Source organism: Podarcis cretensis (genome assembly GCF_951804945.1).
Source record: "Podarcis cretensis genome assembly, chromosome: 16".
Taxonomy (NCBI): domain Eukaryota; kingdom Metazoa; phylum Chordata; class Lepidosauria; order Squamata; family Lacertidae; genus Podarcis; species Podarcis cretensis.
Genome location: NC_137186.1, coordinates 35,662,023 through 35,683,065, shown reverse-complemented (window position 1 = coordinate 35,683,065; position 21,043 = coordinate 35,662,023). Strand labels below are relative to the sequence as shown.

The window sequence follows — 21,043 nt, the reverse complement described above, 5'->3', positions numbered from 1 at the left end:
TAGTGTATTACTCTCCTGGTTAGGTGCTATTCCTTCAGCAACTAGGCCAGGTGGCTGGGTTCTCCCTGCAAGTGCTCAGTGCTTCATTTAAGAATGTTAGGAACCTCTGACATTGTGAGCTAACCTGGCAGCTGTGAACACTGCACACTCAGGCCTCAGAGGCTTTCAGGGACAGAAAGAGCCCTATGACTGACCACCAGTATGAAGCCTCTACTTGGCCAAACCTGGCAAAACTACAAAGACCTTGCCACCTGTCTTTATCTGGTCAGCAGGGCAGCACATCCTGCAAATTCCAGCTCATACCACTTAATTTAGAGACCCTGAATTGGCAAGCATATCTTCCTGGTGCAGCCCTCCATGGCCTTGCCCTTGTGCTTTGTACTCCAATGCTATTTGCTTTAATGCTGCATAGAAGAAGCATATAATCATGTAATGGCTCAAGCAGTATGCTCTGGTATGCTTACATTTTGCCTTTTCAGAATCTACATGCCACATAAATGGCAGGAGTGAGGTATGTGGAAGAGATGCTCAACTTGTGGGCAAATAAATTGTTGATGAGGGCAGTGTCCTTGGCCTTCTGCTATAGAGACCTGGGTCTTCTCTGCCCACTTTTCAGCAATCAGCAGCATGTGAATATCATCCTGGGTCTAACTGGTCATTATTGATAATTCATTCAGTAGAGCTCTTTCAAGGGCAGGGGTTGGAATCTAGCCATTCAATTCATTGGAGCTTACTCCCATGTAAATTACTGTAAAAGAGCAATCCCATTAATCCATAATAGCATGATCCACAATCCAAGAAACATATAATCCACAAATCAATTAAGCTATTTCATTCAGCTAATAGTGGTATTTAAGGCATTATAAGTTCAAGTTCATTGGCATGTGGTTTGAATTTGACCAATTACCTCTTTACAGCTTGGGATTCACCACCCACAGTTCCATGTTTTCCATTGTTCAAGTGGCTAAATTACCACATTGTCCATCCCACTGTAAACTATTGTCCATCAGTAATTCTGAACGTCTTGTTCCAGTTACTCATATTTTCAGTTGTGGGTATTCCCAACCCCTAACCTCCACTGCTTCAAAATTGCTGAGGCTCTTAATGGATCACTTAATGATTTTTCTACCTTTCGTTTATCAATTATAACAATATATGCTAAAACTTAGTCACCACAGCAGACTACCTGAATGAGGCTGGTGGACTACACTTTGGGAACCACTCCTATAGAGTCTTCTCTTTGCTGGGTTTGGAAATAGACCCAGGGGCGGGGGAGAGTTTGCTATTTTCTTTTGTCCTCCTCATCTCAGCAAGCATTTGGCATAGTCACAAATTACATTAAGCACATTTAAAAGTAGCCAAGATAAGAGTTTAATGAAAAGCACAACAGACAGAGCAGAAGCAGGGGTAGACAGTGCAGGTATAAACCAGGGATATAATTATTCCTGGGGGATGGTAACAGCAGACACATGCACAAAATGTGGGAGATGTCTTAATTCAGTTAAAGGATTTTGGAGCTGATAATTTTATCCATGGGCACCTTCAGTGCAAAGATGACCCTGAAAGAGAAATGAAAAGGGTTGGGGGCTAGCATTTCCACAAGGAATTCTATAACCTAACTTGTGGCAAGTCTCCAGGTGCACTTACATGCTGCTTCTCTTTCTCATAATTCTGAAATGCCAGGGGTGACGTATTGAAGCTGTTGCAGCCATATGGTCTGTAAGATACTCAAGAGTGAAGAATTTAGGTGCCTCTGTATACAGTGAGGAATTACAGAATACTATTGCATAATGCAAGAGATAGGTTCTGTCAATGCTTTGAGAAATCTGTGCTCTGAAATGATCGGTTTCCAGGCTAATTCATCAGGTACATTTCTAAAACCATGTGGCTTATACATGTTGTTGTTGTTGTTGTTGTTGTTTAGTCGTTTAGTTGTGTCCGACTCTTCGTGACCCCATGGACCAGAGCATGCCAGGCACTCCTGTCTTCCACTGCCTCCTGCAGTTTGGTCTAACTTATGTTCGTAGCTTCAAGAACACTATCCAACCATCTCGATCTCTGTCGTTCCCTTCTCCTTGTGCCCTCAGTCTTTCCCAACATCAGGGTCTTTTCCAGGGAGTCTTCTCTTCTCATGAGGTGGCCAAAGTATTGGAGCCTCAGCTTCAGGATCTGTCCTTCCAGTGAGCATCAATTCTTCAGCCATCAGCCTTCTTTATGGTCCAGCTCTCACTTCCATACATCACTACTGGGAAAACGATAGCTTTAACTATACGGACCTTTGTTGGCAAGGTGATGTCTCTGCTTTTTAAGATGCTGTCTAGATGTATAAGATGGCTTATACATACACCCTGCAAACTCTGTGTGGCGAGCCCCCTCCACATTCCTGTCCAACCATCTTAATTAGGTAGTCGGGGAGAGTCAGTGGGCATGAAATTATATACAAGTAGATCTCAAATCAAGGGCCAAAAGCCCAGGTAAAGAAGAAAAGTCATTTCTGGATACCTAAAAAGATATAAAGATGGCACCAGTTGTGCCTCCCTAGTGAGTGCATTCCACAAGCATAGTGCCACCACTGAAATGGCCTGAGCTGCATACAGCTCTGTCAGTCAAAACCAGCACCTCAAATTAGCCCCGAAACTAGTTGGGCCAGAAATGGTGTTGTATTTTCAGACTGCCTTGCCCCTGTCAGCAGTCTAGCTGCCAAATTGTGCTTCAACTGTACAGTGGTGCCCCCCAAGATGAACGCCTCGCAAGACGGAAAACCCGCTAGACGAAAGGGTTTTCCGTTTTGGAGGCGCTTCGCAAAATGAATTTCCCTATGGGCTTGCTTCGCAAGACGAAAATGTCTTGCGAGTTCCTGCGGGTTTTTCCCCCTTTTCCCCCCTTTTCCTAAGCCGCTAAGCCGCTTATCAGCTGATCCGCTGATAAGCCGCTTAACAGCTGATCGCTAAAAGCCGCTAAACCGCTAATAGCGCTAATCCGCTAAGCTGTCAATGGGCTTGCTTCGCAAGACGAAAAAACCGCTATACGAAGAGCCTCACGGAACGGATTAATTTCGTCTTGCGAGGCACCACTGTACTTTTTGAACTGTTTTAAAAGGCAACCCAACCTATAACACATTTCAGTAATTCAACCTAGTGGTTACCAGGGCATAGACAACGGAGGTTAGGCTGTCCCTGTCCAGAAGGGTGCACTGATCCACCAGTCGAAGCTGATGGAAGGCAATCCACACCACCAAAGCTACTTGAGCCTCATACAAAAGTAATACACCCAGAAAAAATCCAAGCTATGTATTGGCTGCTTCTGAGGGAGTGTGACCACATCCAGAGCAGATCACATCCAGTCCTATCTATTCATGAGCAAGAATGCACCCCACAAAATTTTGCAGCATGCACCTTTATCCAAAAGGATTTCTCAGGCTGTTAACTTTTTCTTCTTCTTACTTAAATCATGTTACTCTCTATATGTTTCACTCCACTGGCTTCCTCTATTGTTTTGTATTAAGTTTCAATTTCTTCCTTTTAACCTTTAAGTCTCGCCATGGTCTTGTGCCTTCTTATCTATCTATGTTGCATGCTCCCTGTTCCCCATCTCAGTCTCTCCATTCATCAGACACTAATTTACGGCTTGTAGTTCAGTTTTTTACATTTGAAAAGCCATTCTCTGGTATCTACGTAGAACTGGGAAGAATCCTTGTCTGAAATCCTGAATAGTTGTTGCTTGTCTTTATAGACATTTCTGAGTTAGGTGAGCCCAGTGGTCCTGACATTCCTATTAAACCTCCTCTCCTGTTCTGTTGTTCATTTCTGTGACTTCTCTCTCTTGGTGAACTGAACTCTCAGTTTCTGTTGCACTCTATTACAAACCTCATTTTTTCCCCTTTCTTCCTAGTCCAGTGTTCATAATCTTACATTGTTTTGTCTTTTAATCTCTCCCAGCCAAATGGTTTCTCCCCTCTGCTTTCATTTTGTACAGCTTCTACTGCATTTTAAGGCATATATATATATCCCAGGGTGCTCTTTAGGAGCTACATAGATGTGCATTTTCTAGACTCAGGGTGCAGCTCAGGCTAAAAAACTGTTGACCTCCTAATGTGATAAGCAAGTTACCTCCTTGTAAACTCTCCACATTCTGTATCCCTTTTTTTCCCTAGCAAAGCAGAAACTAGAGGACAGATTAGCGGCAGCGGCAAGGGAAAAGCTAGCCCAAGCCTCCAAGGAATCGAAAGAAAAGCAGCTTCAGGCGGAACGAAAAAGAAAAGCTGCACTGTTCTTGCAGAACCTGAAGAATCCCCTGGCAGATGCAGAGGTTGAGAAAATGGAGGAACATGCCTTCAATATAGAGGTGAGCAAAGCAAAGGTGTTTTTAACCATAGTAGCATATACTGCAAAGAACTTTGCTTGGGGCAGGGTAGGGGAGAGAAGCCAGCATTGCTTGAAATGTTAGTATTTATTAGACTTGAATGAAAGCTTTTTCCAGAGGGGAAAATAGATCTGAAATTAATAGCATGTTGGGCTACATCAAAGTTGCTGAAATGATATAAAAGAAATATTAAATTGGGCCAATACTCTCTGTTTCCAGTGTTCCCCCTTTTTTAAAAAAGTTATAAGTTTACTTCCCCATCCTTCACTATACATCCTTTGAAGTTTCAGCAGTGGCACCCCCAGATTCCATGTGTACACCTTTTGCATCTTGTGTTCTGACGCGAATCACACCCATGGTTAATTTCTCATTCTCTTTAACATTTGTACCCCGAGCCTTCCTCTGTGGAGCTGATTTTGGGGCTATTCTATTTTTTCCTTACAATAATCCTGTAGTTCAACTTCAGCTGGATATTGACTCACCTGAAGTCTTCCAATGAGCTTCATGACTGAGCAGGGATTTGAACTCTGCTCTCCCTTGTTCAGTGCTGTAACCACTACGGTGGATGCTCATGTGTCATAAAATAAGCCTAGCTCACGTTAGATCTAGCGTTTGAAATTCTGATGTAGTTTAAAAGCACTAAGGAAAAAAATAAGCCCGTGGGCCCCCCCCCCAAAAAAAAACACCCGCTTGCGCAAATAACTAAATGGTACCTGAATAACTTGAGATTTCACATTGTTGTGTAAACTGAATATTTTATGTGAATCTCTCTTTTTAAAAGCTACAAATGTTGTGAGACACCCCCCCCCCCAATTCCTTCAGGCTTCACTTAAATTCAAGATTCAGAAGTGCTTTTATCAGAATCAAGGCATTTAAGGCAAAATGCAAGCTTTTTGCTGGTGTTTCTGGACAAGGATAAGGACACAGTTGGCCCTAGGCAAGTAGTGTGTGAGAGAGGGGGGCTGTCTGAGAGGCTATGGGGGTGCAGTCACTCTGCCAGTTGCACATCATTTGATTTCAGTAGTGTCTGTGCATTCAGGAGTGATGTAAGCATCTGGCTTTTGTTTTATTAATTACTTTTATCTGCCAAGGTTGTTTGGACAGAGTACTCACAAGAGTTCCACTTGGTGCCCACCTTAATGTCTTCTTGGTACTAGGCAAAGGCCTTTTTATTTTCTCAGGCCTTTTAAATCTTTAGATTGTGTTTGGGTGGCTCTTAAATGAAATAAATAATATTTGAGATAGTGGCAAAGGATGAGCACTTAAATGTACTAGGTTGCCAGGAGCAACCTCAGAAGCTCCTTGGGAGCTGAAATATCCGATGGGCTGGAGCAGGCCTAGCTGGTGAAAGTTGGAAGCATGTGGCAAAAAAATTAGCAAAGTCAAATTAAATTAGTAAGAAGATGAAACTGCATATTGCTCAGTCTTTGGAGCAAGTGAATATTGGATGGCTAGCAGCAGCCATCCAAGGGCTTCTGTTTGAAGAAGGAGAAAACAGGAAGGAAGGAAACAGTTTTATAACTAAGATCAATAGGTTGTGGGGAAGAAGAGATTCCTCTGAGTATTCCTCATGGACAGTGTATCTAATTATGCATACATGAAGCTCAGTATCCGACACAGAAGTGATCATTTTGAGAATATCTTTTTAAAAAACATTATGGTGAGGGGAAATGTAAGGATTTGTGTGGAAGGACATTTGTGGGCTCGGATGCAAAGGCCATTACTGTGGTAGGTCAAGCTGTTTTCAAGCTGTTTATCACCACATGGGGTGGGGAGAGTGTTGACCAGTAAGTGTCAGCATCTTCCACCTGTGACACATGGTCCACCCAATCAAAATAATAATGAAGTGTGGGATCCAGTTCCTTTAGAAGTTGCAAGTTGGGTAAGGTGAGTCAATTCTCCCACGGTCTTCATGCAAATACGTTGCACAACCCTGTTTCCTGATCTGCTTTGACCAGAGAGAGCAGAGTTTATACCTGGGGTCCTCTGATGCAAAGCATATTCTGAGCTGTGGCCACTCCTCCGTAAGGAAATGCTTGGAATGTTTTCCCTTTTTCACGAGGGGCTCTAATAGGGCTGTGGTTCAGCGATGGAGCATCTGCTTTGCATCTAGATTCAATCCACAGCATTTCCAGGTTGGGCTGGGAAATATTGCCGGTCTCAAGCTCTGCAGGGCCACTACCAGTCTGTAGATAATACTGAACTAGACAGATGGTTGGTCTTACTCAGTAAAGATTGAATGGGAATATTTTTTAAAAAAATCTGGGATATTATATTGCTGTTGCTTTTTTAAACTCTAAACACTGTGCTTTGTATTGACCAAGGAAATACCTTGGGCTTCCAGAGTTGTCCTCCATATCACTCATGGAAATGCGGCAGGTTGCTGGAGGAGGGAACAGAGCCGACACCCCCTCCCAACAGGCAATTAAAGTTCATTGTTCTTGCTTTTGAGACTAGTAACGTTTATTTTATTTATTTCAATAGATTTCTTATGCACCCTTCACCACAACGTCCCAGGATGGGTTGCAGCAATAAAGTATGCAACTATGAACAAAACTATCGCAACCATAAAATAAATGTAAAACAATAACAAAATTTTAAAATAGCTCCAATACAGATGCAGACTATGGGCTTATTTATAAGCCTGGTTTAAAAGGTACAGTGGTACCTCGGGTTAAGTACTTAATTTGTTCCGGAGGTCTCTTCTTAACCTGAAACTGTTCTTAACCTGAAGCACCACTTTAGCTAATGGGGCCTCCTGCTACCGCTGTGCCGCCGGAGCATGATTTCTGTTCTCCTCCTGAAGCAAAGTTCTTAACCCGAGGTACTATTTCTGGGTTAGCGGAGTCTGTAACCTGAAGCGTATGTAACCTGAAGCGTATGTAACCCGAGGTACCACTGTATTCTAAATTCTTGTTCTAAGTACGGTACTTAAGCAAATTTTCACATCAGAATTTCTGGCAGCTTCTAGAATCCTGTTTATTTGGGGGGATATATTTTCAGTATTCTGCACATGTTTGCAGTATTGAACAAGAATTTGAAAATTATAACTCTGGGCAGTAAAACAAGTGTGGCAATTTACTCTTTTAAGCGACTATGGGTCTGTGAAATGAGGGGCAGTTGCCTTCTAGAAGGGCAGTTGCCTTCTATTACTGAACATGATGATTATTAGAACTACCACACTGCAATTAAAACTGAATCATTAAACAATTTTTACAGGCGGCTGCCACAGCCAGCTGCCTTGTAGTTAATGGACCATATTGAAAGAATTTCTTGTGATCAATAATCCTAAAGCCTTTTGTGATATCTTGCTGACCATACCCAGTTGTGGGCTAATTTTATTCCCATTTTATTTCATTTGCTTTCCTAAAATCTTTTGTGCAAAAATAGCTTTAAACACTTGCCCATGTTGAAAGTATGTGTTGTATTTTAGCATGTGTAGTATGCCAAATCAGATCGCCGTCTGGTTTATTGATTTTAAAATAGTATATGATCTCCTAAAAAAAAAAGGTCTACAGCTGTACAGGTATATTTTTAGTTCTGACGTATTTTGAAATAACAGCCCTATAAATCAATAGTAAAGAATTTCTGTAATTCAATTTCATGAAATACTGGTTGCAGCAGTGGCATAATCAAGCACTTATTTAATCTACAGCTACTCTTTAATATTGCCCCTCTCTTTTTTAGTCATTCTGTTGGTGGTATAGTCTTACCCCCCCCTTTTTTTTTTCTTTAATGTAGAAAATGGTGAAGCTACCAGTATGCCTTTTTGATAAGGATGTCTTGAGCTGCTTCAGTCAAAATATAATTTTTATTTTATTATTTATTTAACGCCCTACACCCGTAGAACTCAGGGTGGTTTACAACATAAAATTACAATATCAACAAAGACAACTCAATAACCCCCCTTTCCACAATACATTTAAAAGGGCATTAATTGTCAATCAGCCAAAGGCCTGGTTAAAGAGGTGCGTTTTCACCTAGCACCTAAAAGTGTGTAAAGAAGGCACCAGATGAACCTCCCTGGAGAGAGGATTCCACAAACTGGGAGCCATAGCAGAAAAGGCCCGTTCTCTTTTTGCTACTCTCTAGCGGAGGAGATACAGTGGTGCCTCGCAAGACAAAATTAATTCGTTCTGCGAGTTTTTTCGTCTTGCGATTTTTTCGTCTTGCGAAGCACGGACTTTGGAAAAGCTTCAAAAATCACCAAAGTTTTCAAAAACCTCAAAAAAGGCTACCACACTGCGTGCTATGAGTTGCTCCTCGAAGTGTATGCACGGTTTTAAGAAAAAGGAAACAAACTTGCAAGACAAAGGAAACAAACTTGCAAGACGTTTTCGTCTTGCGAAGCAAGCCCATAGGGAAATTCGTCTTGCCAAGCAACTCAAAAAACGAAAAACTATTTCGTCTTGCGAGTTTTTTGTCTTACGAGGCATTCGTCTTGCGAGGTACCACTGTACATGCAGAATGGCCTCAGTGGATGATCTCAGGGTCCAGGCAGGGGTTCATATGGCGAGAGGCAGTCCTGGAGGTATAGTGATTTTTTTTCATCATGGAGAAATAAACATCATTTTGGACAGAATGCAATGCTTATGGGATTCGTTGCTGGAAAATCTGCACTGCAAGCTTGTATTTCACAATAAGGAAGGTAGAGCTGTGCCAAAACCCTGACATATTTCTGTGATGGAAAATTAAACTTTCAATTGTACCTTTGTAATCTCATGTAAGGGACGCAGGTGGCGCTGTGGGTTAAAGCCTCAGCGCCTAGGACTTGCCGATTGAAAGGTCGGCGGTTCGAATCCCTGCGGCGGGGTGCGCTCCCGCTGCTCGGTCCCAGCGCCTGCCAACCTAGCAGTTCGAAAGCACCTCCAGGTGCAAGTAGATAAATAGGGACCGCTTACCAGCGGGAAGGTAAACGGCGTTTCCGTGTGCGGCTCTGGCTCGCCAGAGCAGCGATGTCACGCTGGCCACGTGACCCGGAAGTGTCTCCGGACAGCGCTGGCCCCTGGCCTCTTAAGTGAGATGGGCGCACAACCCCAGAGTCTGTCAAGACTGGCCCATACGGGCAGGGGTACCTTTACCTTTACCTAATCTCATGTAGCATAGAGGCTGTAGTACAAATAAGGAATTCCCTGGGTTTGACTCTTCCCTATGCAATACGGGGGTAATAATAAAGGCACGCCAACATAAAAAAGCCTTCAAGAGACACAAGTCAAAACCAGTCTCTGCTTCAAGAGTGTTTATAACGTGGGACTGGCAATAATAAATGGCCAACTTCTGACTAAAGACAGTTACACATCTGTAACATGGGGAAGATACATGTATAAAGTGTTTTGAACACTCTAAAGTTCTTTTAAAAATTGCTCACTATTACTGGTATTGCCGTTTTATCTTAAATGAAGGAAACCATTGTAGGCTAGTGAATTTTCTTCCACTTTAATTTGCTTATTGTGTCCGTACAATGTATGTTCAGTAGATTTAAGTCTTTAATTAATGCCAAGGAATCTTTTTCGAAAACCTTTCTCTTCCCTTCTTGTATTCACCTAAACCAGAGTTGCTTTTCTTGCTGAAGGATGAAAATTATTAATGAGCTGCCTCGGAGAATTATACTTCTGAGGCAGAGTCCGTAGACTACCTTTGTGTTTCTCTTACATTAACTAGCAAGCACAGCGGGGGTGGAAGCTACCTTTTCCATAGGATGTCACTTCTCTTTATCTAGGGCAGCTCCTGTCTCATAATTGAAGGCAGTGGGCTGTCCAGATGTATTTTTACATGGGAATTATTCTGAGGACTGATCAAAACCGCAGCTCAGGTTCACACATGCCCTTTCCCATTCTGCTTTTCACAGGTGGGAGATGGCTCTAGGTGGTGAGGATGAAGGATGTGCATGCAGCTGGTGTGGGCGGTATTATGGTTTCCCTTCTTGCACTTCCCATAGGTGCAGAGGAGAGTTCCTAAGAGGTGCCTGACACTCTTGCAGAACTGTAACTCCAAGCATTCATTCGAAGAAGCTGTGGCAGTGTAAACATATGCCTTGTGGTGCCTGATAATGTCACAGTCTGCATACTTGCAAATGCAGGCAGGCATATTTCCTTGAAGGCAAATCATTAGTACCCATGTGCAGTCACTTAATCTGTTGGGTTTGAAGCAAAGGTTTTAGGCTCCTGTTGGGCCTTTGTTCACGTGGTTTCCTTTGGGTCCCCGTCTCCCCCCCCCCCCCCCCGCATTTGAGTTTACAAGTCTGTGTCTGTAAAACACTGACCCACCTGCTTTTTTCTGACAAATCAGGTTAGCCTTAATAGGAAGGAATTCTTGGCTTCTTTGGAAGTGTGATGGTAAAAAATATGACAAATCTTTAGCGCTTGCCTTCTTGTCATAAGGTTCTCTGCTCTTCAGTTCTGCTAACACTTCTTTATGCTCTAGGAAAAGAGCTTCCTTCAGTGTTTGTGGAATTTCCTTACTGCTAGGTTCTGCTCTTGCAACTCAGCGCACACATTTTTAGTCATCTTGTTTTATGGCCTAGAAGTGTGTTTTGGTCACAAGTGGGACATGGGAGTGCTCCTGTTCAGGTTGCCTACCAGCCAGCATTCAAGTCTCACAGAAGCTACCTACACGTCAAGGAAAATGGAGACATTCTTTTATTGTTTAGTAATGGCAACTTTTGGAATGAAGTTGAAGTTGGAAGACAAACACAATGGCATTTTACAGTTATTTAGGCTACGGTCTACAAATCAGATTAAGCCTTCCTGGAAATAAGCAGTAAATTAACTATATACATTCTAAGACTGGCCACCTCTATTCCCCTTGCTCAGCCATACCTTCTCCTTTCCCTAGCACCATCTCCCTCCTCTTGTAGCCCTTTATTAGGAGAGAGAAATGCCAGCCCTGCATGAATCCTTTTCACTAATCTCCATGCTTAACGCAGAGCTGAGCTATCAGGGTTAAAAGCGTAGCCCTAGCCCAGAGCTTTCCACACTGTGTGTCATGACATGTTAGTGTGTCGGCTGCAGCTAGTTTAACCTCCAGTTTGCTAGTAAAGCTGAATTACTGTGTCATGAAATGATGCATGTCTGAAAAGTGTGCCACCAACATGAAAAGTTTGGAAAGCTCTGCCCTAGCCCATGTTAAAGGGGTATTTGCTTATTTTTAACCTGTTGGGACCTTGAACCCCATGGATATATTCCTTGTTAAAACACAGCAGAGAATGAAGCTGTTGCCCCTCCTTTCCTTGTGACCTACTGCATATTTTATATGGAATAGCTAGCTGTTTACAAATGTGTTCCAATACACTAGAAGTATAATTGAAGTATATAAGATAGCCAATGCTCACTTTAGTTCTTACTCGGTAGCTCTCACATTCTTGATTTCTCACAGGAGCCCATAAGTATACCTTATTGTGCCTAGGAGGATAGAGCTTACAATGGAAGCATAAAGCTTTGGGGCAGGGGGGAGGGCTGGAGAGAGATGTCTTATTTCCTACCAGCATGAAAGAGAACTTTTGAGGAGATGGCAGAAGACTGGCACTGTGATCCCTGACTCAGTCAGCTAACATATAGGAAGGGAATAAATGTGTCTTTGTCTCTCCAAGAAACTGTTCACGCATCCCTGAGGTTACCATTCACTTTTAAGAGTGAATGGCCTGGGAGAAAAGAGACTAAAATATCTGAACTGTGGAAAGAGAGGTGTATCTGTGACAGCCAGTTACATTGCACTTATGTGTCCACTGAACTGGGACTTGTGTTAATGCCCTAGCCAAGTAACGATTCCAAGCAAGGCAGCTTTACCCAGCTTGGTGCCAGATGTTTTAGGCTACAACTCCCATCAGCTCCAACCAGAACAGATGGCACCAGGTTGGGAAAGGTTGCCTTAAGTGCTCAGCTCCCCACCCCCACAAAAAATTAGTCCTATGAATGAGACTTCAGAAATGTTCCATGCCTGCGCTAAAAATAACTTGAATTGTATGCAAATGAGATGTCTTTGTTTTAAATCTTTCTTAATAGCTTTTGTTTTTTTAATAGCACTGTTCATGGTTATTAATGAGCACATGGAAATGCAAATTTAAAGTTAGACAATGAATATCTTCAATTGCTCCTGAACAACAATACTTGTAATTAAATTGGTTGCTGTGAATGACATGGCAAATTGTATATTATTAGCCACCAGCGACTGTCAAGTTCTCCCCCCCCTTCCTCAATTTTGCTTTGTTCCAAAGTACTTTGAGAGCTTATTCCTTGATCACCCAGTTCAGCAGTACCCACAGTGTGATCTTTCTGGTTCTCTTTCTGCTTTTGGGTGAATGATACATGATGTATCTGACAAAGTCAAGCAAAGCTGCATCCTGATGAAGACCTAAGTGGACTTACGATTATGAAGGAGTCAAGTCCACCTTGTTCTCCAAGGTGGGAATGGCTTTGAAAATTGAGATAAAAAGCACCGGCTTTATCTGGCAAAATCAGACTTACTAGTATGATTTGCAGATATCAAATTGTGCAGTTTGAAACATCTAAAGGATGCATGTGTTATAATTTTTTGTTCTGCTTAATATAATTTTTTAAAAAATCATGTAAGTGGCTTACCTAAAAACGATAAAGGTATAGTAGTGACATTCATTTAAAATTTCCTTAAAAGGTACAGGCGATTAGCAAGCTGCATGGTGAAAGAAGAACACCCTGTATCCATCTCTACTAGATATTGTTCAAAGACTATTGCCGGGGGGGGGCTCATTGGGATTCAATGGCCCAATGCAAAGCTCCTTGATTGTGTACATTCTCTTCCTACGAATAGAAGTTTTTTCTAGTGAAAGGAGTTGCTTCAGGGAGCATAGGGAGTTTTCGAAGGCAGGGAAGTAGTGGGGGGTTTTCTCTCCACTGCAAAACAAGAGGTTGTGGCCCACAGCACCTTGCCCCACATTTGCTGGAGGGAAATAATGTAGTCCATGTCACTTCTCTCCCCCCAAGCTTTTTGCTTATACGTTAACATCCATCCTCCTAGGCAGATTAAAGCCTTTCGTTGGTTATGTGGTACCCAACATCCTTTAACATGCTTGGCCCGAGAACTGGAGCAGTGGTCTTGTCCTTCAGATTTGGAACAGGTTTATAACAAACAGTTCAGTGATATGAGACAGTAAGCTGTGAATGCCAAGCAGGACTGTGTATCCGCATGCACCAGCAGCTGCAATCTTTATAGGGTGATGCTATTCAGTGCATAACTTCTCTGAGAAGGCACTTTGAGAAGGTAGACAAGAGACTTGACCTGCCACCCTTCAGTATTCCTTCATAATGGTAGTCTTTGTTACCACCCACAGGGTGTATGTTTGATTTAATCCCTTTACTCATCGCGATATGCTGCTGTGTCTGGAACCGATCCTGGCCCAGGACAGTTATTTCAGGAAGGGTATTCAATTGCCTTATCAACCCAGTGAATTAAAATTCCAACATCAGCAGTGGATAAACTTTACACCATCTGTTTGGTTTGTTTTGTTGGGGGGGGGGGAGTCTTTGTTATCAACTTGTCTTTTGTATTTTCTAATACAGTAATGGTCTGTCATAATAAACCTGATTTGCTACAGGTTTATAAATGTTAGTATGCACTTACCCTGCTTCACATCTGAGGCTTAGCTTACACTTTCCATTCACTGTATATCAGCTGGGTACATCGATAACTAGACCACAGTAAATGGCTTCTGCCCATAATAGGCATTGGAGCAAAGCCTGCATTCCTCATAAAGGAGGAATAATTGACATTCAGAGAAGGAGAGCTGATTAAATAAATGCCTCTAAGAGCTCAGGAGAGATCTGTCCTCTGACTTTCTGTTGAAATAACCCTTGTAACATATTTGTGCAGAAGTATGGGGCAGGCTTGGAACTTTCCAAAGGTGAGCAGGGAATCCAGTAATTTCTTGCTATTATTTTATCGCTTCTCTAGTGTTTGCTTTTCATTAACCTCTCTAAGATGGTGATAACAACAACAACAACAACAACTTTTATTTATATCCCGTCAACAACAACAACAACTTTTATTTATATCCCGTCCTCCCCGGTCGAGACTGGGCTCAGGGCGGCTAACATTAAATATATAACATTGGTATAAAATCAAACAATAATTAAATTACCGCCTAAAAAACAAGTCAGGATCAAATTAAAATCTAATTAGATGGCTTTCAGCAGGATTAGGGTTGGGAACAGTAAATAGTTTTCAGTTCATCCTTACTGTTGACCATCTGGACTCTGGTGGCTACAGCTTCCCATTTCCTCATCCTTAGAAACTGTGTCTTCACAAAATCCTGATTTTCAGTCTCTCTCTCTCTCTCTCTCTCTCTCTCTCTCTCTCTGTGTGTGTGTGTGTGTGTGTGTACAAAGCACAAGTGCAGTCAATTTGCAGTGGTACCTGAAACAGTTCAGGTCTGCTTGTGGTACATTATATGACTCCATGTGGATGGAGATTTTTTAAAAATTTGCACTTTTAACATAGCAACCAGCAGAAGTTATGTTCTAAGCAGTACATTGGAATTATCTCAGAAATCCTGTAGCTAACTTACTTGCTAATTATGTAATTGCTAATTGCTCATCCCTTTCTCTTCTTCCCATCCATTCTTGGTGGCTGTCCGTCTGTCTTACACACACACACACACACACACACACACAGTATTTATAATATGAAAACCATCCGGATTCTTCTTGGACTCCATATAGTTTTGACACTTCTTTTTAACCCATAACTTCTCCCAACTCTAAATCACCAGATGTGGTGAAAAGGGACACATGTCACAGCTGTGTGGAAAGGTGCCAAAATGAAGCACTTCTTATCAGATCTTACCACAGTATTACTGAACTAAAACTAGTGTTGTTTGTGTTTGAACTGTGTCAAATATTTTTATGCCTTCAAACAAAATATTGATTCCTCTGAGACGACTGATAAAAATGTTTCTGTGCTCTAGTTTCTGACATTTTCAGGACTACTTGCCTGAAACAATATTTCCCAAAAAAAATAGTTGGGTTTTTTGCTTTTGCTGTCACCACATTTTTGTCAACAGTAGGCCTTTCCTGCTCCCCTGCTCAGGAAAAAATATATATTGTTTACACTAGAAGCTGAAACCAGGGCTTTAAGAGGGCTGCAGCAATTTTTTTAGGCTGCTTTATTTCCAAGTTATTACTGTATTGTCCAACTTCTACTAAAGTGAACTCTAAATAATTAGAGTGGCAAAAACTAAGTTTGGTCCGTATAGTTAAAGCTATGGTTTTCCCAGTAGTGATGTATGGAAGTGAGAGCTGGACCATAAAGAAGGCTGATCGCCGAAGAATTGATGCTTTTGAATTATGGTGCTGGAGGAGACTCTTGAGAGTCCCATGGACTGCAAGAAGATCAAACCTCTCCATTCTGAAGGAAATCAGCCCTGAGTGCTCACTGGAAGGACAGATTGTGAAGCTGAGGCTCCAGTACTTTGGCCACCTCATGAGAAGAGAAGACTCCCTGGAGAAGACCCTGATGTTGGGAAAGATGGAGGGCACAAGGAGAAGGGGGCGACAGAGGACGAGATGGTTGGATAGTGTTTTCGAGGTTACCAGCATGAGTCTGACCAAGCTGCGGGGGGCAGTGGAGGACAGGAGTGCCTGGCATTCTCTGGTCCATGGGGTCACGAAGAGTCGGACACGACTAAATGACTAAACAACAACATGTACTAACTGTAAATGGTGCTGAGACTTGACTTTGTCTGGAATCCCCATCCCATCTGAAAGGCATGCTCCCTAATCTTAGAAAGTGGGGCTAGTATTCCTGATGGTCCACAATTCAAGATTGACTCTCAGATATACTCCTTGCCCCCTCAATAGGAACTTTGCTCTGCATTATAAGTTGTAGTAGGAGGGGTGGATGTCTTAGTGGAAGAGTACATGCTTTGCATGCAAAAGGTCCAAGGTTTAAACCCCAGAGTCTCTTAAGTAGGGCTTGGAAAGACTCCTGTCTGAAACTCCCCAGAGATGCTGCCAGTTCATGGGGATCAGGCTCCCCCAACTTGATGTTTTGAATGGCAAGTCCCACTATCTCTATTGCCCTTTATAAAGGAAAAGGACCCCTGACAGTTAAGTCAAGTCGCAAATGACTCTGGGGTTGCGGCGCTCATCTCGCTTTACTGGCCGAGTGAGCCGGCGTTTGTCCGCAGACAGTTTTTCCAGGTCATGTGGCCAGCATGACTAAGCCGCTTCTGGTGAAACCAGAGCAGCGCACGGAAACACACGTTTACCTTCCCGCCGGAATGGTACCTATTTATCTACTTCCACTTTGACATGCTTTTGACCTGTTAGGTTGGCAGGAGCTGGGACCGAACAACGGAGCTCACCCCATCGCGGGGATTCAAACCACCAACCTTAAGATCAGCAAACCCAAGGCTCAGTGGTATACACCACAGCGCTGCTCGCGTCCCATTACCCTTTATAGCTAGACCCAATTTGAACTTCAGATATTTTGGGGGGGATCTGTGTAACGCTAGGGCAGTTGCTCTGTCAGCAAAAACATTTCATCTTGCTATATGGAACAATCCCCTCTCTCTTTCCCCAGCCTGCTGTTGTGCTGTCTCTCCCAACCTCAGCACCAGATTTTTTGGGTTTTTTTGAGGGGGGGCACAGTAAAGCCTCATCACACTAGTGGAAAACCTATAAAATCAGAATTTTCTATGAAGGGTGACTTTCTTTCATACTTTATAAGATCAGTTTCTCTAGGAAAATTATAAGGTGGGGAAGGGTTCCATTTTGTCTTTAGAAGTTGTAGCACAGTGCATTTTCTGAATTCTGCTGTTTGGGGGGTAAATGAAGGCTTTTTTTGGGGGGGGGGGGGTTGCCCTGAACTTTTATATGGATGAATCCTAATTTCTCTGCTGCAATTTGAAAATCAGATCGAAAAGGTATTAGCAGAGCAACCAAGTTGTGCATTTTGTTAACATGGCAACTGTTCAAATAGCTGCTTTGCATTCCTTGGCACCTCTCCTCGTAGATAACTCTGGTCACAGCTAATTTCCACAGGTGGTAGAAGTAATGGAAAGCTTCTATGTGTCTCTGTTATTGTGCCTCCCCCCCCCCCCCCCCGCCAGCAGTTTTATACTTCCTCTGCCCTGACTTGTCTCTTGTGCAGTTCTATCAGCTACACTTCAGGGAACATTTTGGCATTTTAATGAGAGCTTCTGTGCTCCCCTGCCAGATATCTCAGCACTGGGGACCCACTTTGATTCCCTGCCCCAGCCTTTCTTGAGATTCAGCTGTGAAACCTCAGAAAATGCCATTCAAAATACGGGTCAATTTTTCTGCTCCTTTCATATATCGAAAATCTCTACCACTTTATCTCAGCTTCCCATTTCTCTGGTCTTCTGCCCTTTTAAGTTTCTAAAATCTGACTTTGTTTTCAGGACTGTTCTCTTTGACCAGTTTCTTACAATATCAATATCTGAAGGGGTTCTGTGGCAAATACCGTTGATAGGAATACTTCAATTTAATAATAAAGTCCAAGTCTTTAGTACAGTGCTCAAAATAGGGTCTTAATCTTTTGATCTCTCATGTTTTTCATTTTTACCATGGTGGTCATGAAAGTAAATTCAGTACAGTACTTTACTACATTTCATGACTGGATTATTAAATACATCCTCGTTGCATCCAGAAAAAAGCATTTACAGCATTAGTCTGAACTACGAATAATCTTAGTTTGAAATTATTTTCCTTTTCCTTTGAATAGTAATTACAGTAAGTGAGTCTATGACACTCTCTCTGTCCGTCTGTCTGTCTCTCCCTCCCCCTCCCCCCTTTTGCAAATTGTGATAGAAGAACATTCCCCAAACAAAGAAGCATTGAATTTTATGACATTTCACATGTACCAGGGCTTTTAAAACTAGAGTGTGCGTCAAGTTGTGTAGTATTAAAGTCATCCTTACTGCAAAAGGCTGTGATTCAGAGCACGATTTAAGGTATGCCTTAAGAGTGCACGTGTGTCCAGTGGAAGTTTTTAGTATTATAAAAAGGTGGAATGCATTCTTTTGCTATGGTTGATTTTATTTCTTCCAAATATGCCATTTATAATGTATATCTATAGTATCTACAGTTTCTTGGCTCATATGTAATGGGAAAATGATTATCTATTTTTTTTTAAATAATATTTATTAAAGATTTTCAAATATAACAAAAAAAGAAAAACATCCAAATTTAAAACCTTATTTTCATTGGCTTCTTTCCAGGACTTCCCCTCCCCTCCCCCTCTTGTATTCCAGTTCTTTCAAATAGATTCAACAAATTCTTACCCCAAATTTTAAAATTATTATCATTGGCCCAATTTAAAAAATATTTTCCCATCCCCTAAAATCGACCTGTTCCCTTCCGCGAGTTCCCCTCTTTAATATGCAATACAGATTAAGATAAACAGAAAAATAGAAAAAAGAATAAAATGTAATTTAACACCCTTTGGATTCCAAATTTCCCTCCCCCCCTTCCCGGTTGCGTTCCCAATGTCCGTCACTGTCTACTGTCATCCTGGAGCTCCCACATCTAAACCACAGTCCTTCACCAATCCGCTTTGCCGTCTTTTTATTAGTCTTTGCCGTCTTTTGGTCATCTTTGATTTCACATGTCCGATCTTGGAAGGAGTCTATCTTCCAACTTTATCCAGTTCTTGTTATTCTTGTTGTTCTTATTGTTCTCTCTCCTCCCCTTTTTTTTTTTCCCCTGCTCTCCTGCAGAAATGTTCTAATTCCAAAAAGTTTCTAATTCCTCTGCAGAGGCTTTGTTATTCAGGAACAAAACATTACGTCAAGTCCCTTCCATTCTTCAATAGATAAATCTATTGTCTCCTTTAGTGTGTAGACCTCTGTAGACAAAATAGTGTTCCATTTCTGCAGTTTCCCAGGCGATAAAAAGTCCTATTCAAATTCAATGCCAACAATACTTGTAGTGTCCCACAGCTCCTCTAGAGGGATTATAATAACTCAGTTTCCTTCCCGATCAGACCCAACAGTCAAAGTAACTTATTATTCCTTGTTTTAAACAATTTATATCCAATTTGTAACAAATGTGACCAGCAAAGTCCTCGTAACAAAGTTCTCTTTTTGTTCTTCCGCTTTGACAGCTGTCAAAACCTCTATTTCTCCTCTCCCGGCGCTCTTACGGATCGCTCCCGGGGTTTCCGGGGGGGGGTTGCATTTTAGTTCACATTCCACTTTTCTCCTCCAGCCCAGTCTTATAATTTTCCATCGCAAAGTTAATAACTTTATCAAAAAAAAAAAGGTTGCGCTCGATCTTAGTTGTCAAATCCTTTGTTTTAGCTCCTCTACAACAGGGGGGAGGCTGACTTCCTTTTTGCACCTCCCCCGCTCGCTCCGAATTTAAAAAGAATTTTTCCCCTTTTTTAATCCAAGTTCCAATTACTCACGGGTTATTCTTTTAAAGTCCAAATTTTCAATGGAAGAAGTCAGCGCTCTCCGTCGAATGGCATGCGGCTTCGCTCGGCAGGGGAAGCGGAGGACTCACAGCACCACCACCACCCCTGTCACCCGCTCCGCAGCCTTTAAAAAGGCTCCTTCGCGGGTCGGGGGGCGCAAACAGTGCCCGCCGAGTCACCATGCCCATGGGTTTCAGCGACCATGGTTTTTAAGGGTCCCCGCGTCGCCGGCGCGGTAGAACCCAGCCCCTGCCGAGCAGGCTCCCTCCGGAGCTCGGAGGGAGTCCGCCATTCGGCGATGGCGCCAACCCGGAAGTCTGGGAAACTGATTATCTAATCCAGAAGTGTTGAATTACAACACGTTGAGGAGGGAACAGGCCATGCAAATGTGTAGCCAAGCGTCCTGGCTCCTGCAGGACAAAGGACTCTTAACTTGGATCTCATTTACTACTATATGATTGCTCAGTACTGTACAAAATCAATACAAGGATCACCAACACAGCAGGTACGGGTCATGACCAGGTGAGCTGAAACATTGTTCCAACAGTTGACATGCCCCCTGGGCTCCTGTAATAGAGAGGGGCGGTCATGACTTCAGCACAGCAAACAAGGTGAGACCTGGGTTTGTGCCTGCAAACAGGAACTCCATCTAAGGGGCTGGGCTGTCCGTTTACAGTGGTGCTTGCATCTCTATTCTAGACGATGGAGGAAGTTTCATTCTGGACATTGGGTGTTTTCTGGGTGGGTGGTGGCTTGTCAGCAGAGGCTGGTGGGGGCCAGTAGCATAGCAATCCAGTGGGCCCATCCTCAGTATCAAGGTACTCACTCACGGACGAATTCCCTAACAGCTCAGATGACTCATAGGGTCCTTATATGACTCACCTTAACCTGCTGGGGTCTTCCCCAGGGTAATCTTTGGGCACCTCAACCCGCCCCTGCCCCCTGTTGAAACAGCCCCTCCAGGACGCTGTCTTGGGACTCATTACACTGAGACTCATTCATATTTCACATAAAACCAAGATGCGTACATCCCAACTGAGTTATCTGGGGTACTCAGAATCACCTGCTGACTTTGAAATACTAAATAATAATAAAATTATTGATTGTGACTGCAAACATAATATTAATAGCAACAATTCACATCTCTTGTGCAGAACCTTATGGAACATTCGTTAAATTCTACTACGACATGGTTATCTTTTTGTGTGTTTGCAGTTGTGGTTTTAACCCTTCTTTGCAAGGTGAACCTTTCACTTTTTTTCAATGTAGGGAT

At 42.6% G+C, this 21,043-nt stretch overlaps 1 protein-coding gene across 6 annotated transcripts in view; it reads left to right on the top strand.

Annotated features, from left to right (window-relative positions):
• The window catches only part of SFSWAP (splicing factor SWAP), a 113,351-nt gene that overhangs the window by 56,028 nt on the left and 36,280 nt on the right, over window positions 1-21,043 (top strand). For all 6 annotated transcript variants that reach the window (XM_079956547.1, XM_079956546.1, XM_079956545.1 and 3 more), the window contains one exon: window positions 4,154-4,344. In XM_079956547.1, the coding sequence (XP_079812673.1) occupies window positions 4,154-4,344 (191 nt within the window). The remainder of the gene's footprint in view (window positions 1-4,153; window positions 4,345-21,043) is intronic.